General features: G+C 41.6%; 1 protein-coding gene across 1 annotated transcript; it reads right to left on the reverse strand.

The window, feature by feature from the left end:
• Positions 1 to 592: 592 nt before the first annotated feature.
• Positions 593 to 3,655, reverse strand: LOC130830318 (beta-defensin 107A-like). The gene is made up of 2 exons (XM_057697489.1): positions 3,586 to 3,655; positions 593 to 735 (listed from the first exon to the last, which is right to left on the reverse strand). Exons 1-2 carry the CDS (start codon positions 3,653 to 3,655, stop codon positions 593 to 595), a joined length of 213 nt encoding a protein of 70 aa, XP_057553472.1.
• Positions 3,656 to 3,876: the final 221 nt, after the last annotated feature.

Genomic DNA, 3,876 nt, shown 5'->3' on the forward strand with positions numbered 1-3,876 from the left:
AACTGACATTTGGACAAGGTCCAGAGCTCTGTGGATCTCAATGTTCTAGATCAGACAGGGAACAGGAAACATTCTGAACAATTCCGACCTATAAAAGATAGAGAGGAGGAGTGTGTGATGGTGGTACTGCTGAGGAGGTCACAGTTGGTGTCCAGCAGGGGGTCCGTTTACTACACAGTTGAATCTCCTCACATCACAGATAGCAGAATCTTGGTAGAGACGGCCCCAGGTCACACGTCTGCTAGAAGCCAGGACTATAACCTTAGAGCTCAGTTCATCAGACTCGCACTCCAACCTTTCCCTTCTGTTTTATTTATTAATTCATTCACTTTATCCATTGGTAAAGTAATTAATAGCCCCATAGGAGGAACAGGGGATGCAAAGTAAACAAGACCTAAGAGTCTCCCCCCCACCCCCCGGAAGCTCATCACCTAGAAAGGGTATTTCCTGCAGCATCAGAAACTGGACTGACCACTTGGGAGAGTCCAGAATGTGGAGGTTCAGGAGAGAAAGTCCAGAGAAAAGTCCAAAGCACTGAGATCACAGGCAGAGTATCTTCACCTCTTTCATTTGTGTAGCTGCTGTTTAGCTTTTAATTATTAATTCTTTTTTTGCAACAAAATGGTGTCAATTCAGCTCTGCAGCCCCCAATCTTATCTTCAAAGGAGAGGCATTCGACTTCACAGCGACCATCCATCCTCAGACAGCGTAGTTGTCTTTGAAGTCCTCCCCTGGCTAGAAAGTGAAGAAAGCAGTTACTCTTCAGTTATCCAGTGCTTAATTACTGGAAGGCAAAATTTCACCATCCAGGCCAACTTAGAATTCCCCGTTACCATATCTCATGGAGACACAGAGTGTGAATCTAGGTATCAGATAAAGCAGATGCGACCTGAACAGCTGTGTCTGAGCTCAAATCCCTGGTTCAGTACAAACAGTGTTCTTCTTTTGTATTCAATTAGGAAAAACAAAAAAAGAGTTCCCTCGGCTATGATCTTTGTTGAACATATAGAAACAGAATGTTTCTTCCTGGGAGGAGACAATATACTTTCTAATTCCAATAAACAGTCTTTTCCAATAAAGGATTTTTTCTTGTCTCCAAAATAATAGCCTCTGATAAATAACAAAAGGTAAAGATTGTGCTATTTACATTATAGGCGGGCCAGTGACAGACCATATGTTTTGGCATATGGCTGTGGAATTTCACAGTTTGGGTATAAAGATTAAAAGAAAAATGGTACTAGCCTGCTCTGTAAATACATCAGAGAATACTGTCTTTAGCTCTGCAGCAAGGTTAGGGTGGCCTAGGCATTGAGTGTTCATTCAGGACAAAGAGGCCAAGCTGAAGGGAGTAAGATATTTTAAGAGAGGAATGATTGAAAAAAAAAAAAGGTGATTTATATTCTCTGGAGAAATAGTTGAAAGGACGGACAGTTATTCTCAAAAGGCATAATGCTTATTCTTGGGAAGAACAACTCGGGGTGGGGAGGGGAAGCGTGCGTATAAGCTGTCATACATCTCAGACGTTACTCTGTTGAAGGCTTGTTAATGCCCAAGATAGGCCTAGCCAATGGAAAAAAAATCGAGACTTCTGCTCAAAATAGAGGGAAACACTTTCAATAGTCCGAAGCTTGGGATGTTGTGAGTGATAGATCGCTGAAATTTATCTGGCGTCAGGGCGGTCAGTTGACATGTTATATGTTCACGCTGAACTGGGGCAGAGAAGAACAATAATAATGATAAGGACAGTGACAACAAAACAACAGTAGTAACTCTGTCGAGTGTCTGGCACCTTTTAAGCAGCTTATAGAAAGAGAGACTGTCTCAGAGCAGTCATTTCCCCCTTCAGTCTTTTAGCAGTAGAACCTCCGCGTTTTAGCTGGCTGCATGGGTTCTTAGCTAAAGACGACTGTTCCTGGCTTTCTGTTTCCATATGGCCACATGAATGAGTTTGGACCAATAAAGTAGGACTTGAGAGAAATGAGCTGTTTCTATGTAATCTTTTAAATCATGTCTTTTACTCAATTTTTATCCCTTCCTTTTAGAGCATCTTAGAATCAATGACATAGTCACATGTTTGGATGGCTAGGTTGACCTTCCACCCGGTCCCAGCATCACTTACTTGATGGAGAAGAGCCTTCTACCCAACCTACTCAACTTACCTATTTTGGGACTTTTACAGGAGAGAGAAATAAACTCTCTTTTTTCTGTTACTCTAGTTTAAGTTTTTTGTTTCTGTTTTTTTAAAATTAAAAACCAGTTAGCCTCTACGCTAATTAATACAATAAACATCTTACTCTTTAAAAAAAAGCGCTATTATTATTTCTATTTGTAGGAAATAAATTGAAACAGAGTTCATAAGTCTTACGAGGTTTGGAACTGAGATCAGTCTCAAGTATTTTGGCGTAATAGTCTGTGCTCATCACCTCCTGTGTTGATCATTAACCTCACCTTGGACGCTGAGGTTCTGTGATTGTGGTGATGGTGGTGGTCCTGATTTGTGCCCAAACTGTGCTCCTTAGTGAGAATCGAATGTATCTGAGCTGAGTTTAGGGGACAAGGAGCGCTTACGCATCTCCTTCTACAATTGATTCGAATTCGCTGGAGAGTCCTGATGGGAGGAGATGGAGAGGACAGCCTGAAATGTGTTTCCTTAGCCTGGATCCATTGGCTGACCCCCCCCCCCCACCCCCGACCCCAACAGGAAAGAGACTGAGGGCAGACGTTAAGTAACTGACTTTACAAGAGGAGCTCTGAAACATGAGGGCGATGTTCCTCAGCTCTGTTCTTTATTTCTAGTCCCTCCTGTTTTCAACAGGGCAATGTAAATAACTACCTCCCAGCAAGCCTTTCCTGATCCCCCCAGTTAGAAACAAGCTCTGCTTCTGTGGCTTCTCTTGTACTTGTCATCTTTATGGCACTTACGAGAACGGTTTTGTATCATAGATATTTGTGCATCTTCCTGTTTCATCCATTCACTTTATACCTTTTAAATCTATTGCATGCTTATTTATTATTATGGGCAACCTATTTTTGACCAGCCCAGAAATGATAGACTGATAAACTGTAAGTAAATTAAGAGCAAAGAGCACGCTCTAATGTTCACCTGCACTTTACATCCTTTTATTGTAGTTCCTAGAACAATTTCTCATACGTGGTAAGCACACATTCAATAGCTATTGATTAGCTAGCCCTACTGAGGCCCGATTGTGCAGTAAATAAGTGTAGACATTCAGAAGCCATGAGGAAGGAATAGACAGGATGCTTCATGATGCATGGAGAACCCCATGAGGAAAGGCTTCTTAACAGAAGGAATGACGGCTAGTTGAGGAGGGCATGGACGTAAAAGCTTATCAGGGATGAAGTCTTGGCTGTGTTGAGCAAAGGGAATCCATTTCAAAGGACTCAGGGACTCAAAGCAAACTAATCCAGACGTCAGTGTTGTAAATACTGTAATTTTCCATCAGTGCGTAAGAGCCAGAAAGAAAGTCCAAGATAATCTAAGGTTAGCAGATTTGCACCAGCTAGTGAGACATGAAAAAATAGACTGTTAAGAACTTTTATGTCTGTTAACAGACTGTCTCTTACCTGAGAAAATCTGAGCAAGAAGAGTGATGGCAGCAAACATTAAGGAAAAGATTTTCATGGCTCCAGGCATCAGTGGACAGAGGATGAAGGAGGTAGCAGGAATCTTGCTCTTTTATCAAGGGAAATTGATGAAAACAAGTTCTAAGGCTCTGAGAAAGCGGGAAGTCAATTTTGGTTTGTAATGTTCATTAAGAGTGAACTATTTTCCATGCTCCACTGAGTAATCTGTGGGCTGACGGATCAGATTTTACCTAAATAAACATTTATGAGAGAGTACCTTGTCTTCCTCTG

This window comes from Hippopotamus amphibius, chromosome 10 (assembly GCF_030028045.1).
Source record: "Hippopotamus amphibius kiboko isolate mHipAmp2 chromosome 10, mHipAmp2.hap2, whole genome shotgun sequence".
In the NCBI taxonomy this organism is placed as follows: domain Eukaryota; kingdom Metazoa; phylum Chordata; class Mammalia; order Artiodactyla; family Hippopotamidae; genus Hippopotamus; species Hippopotamus amphibius.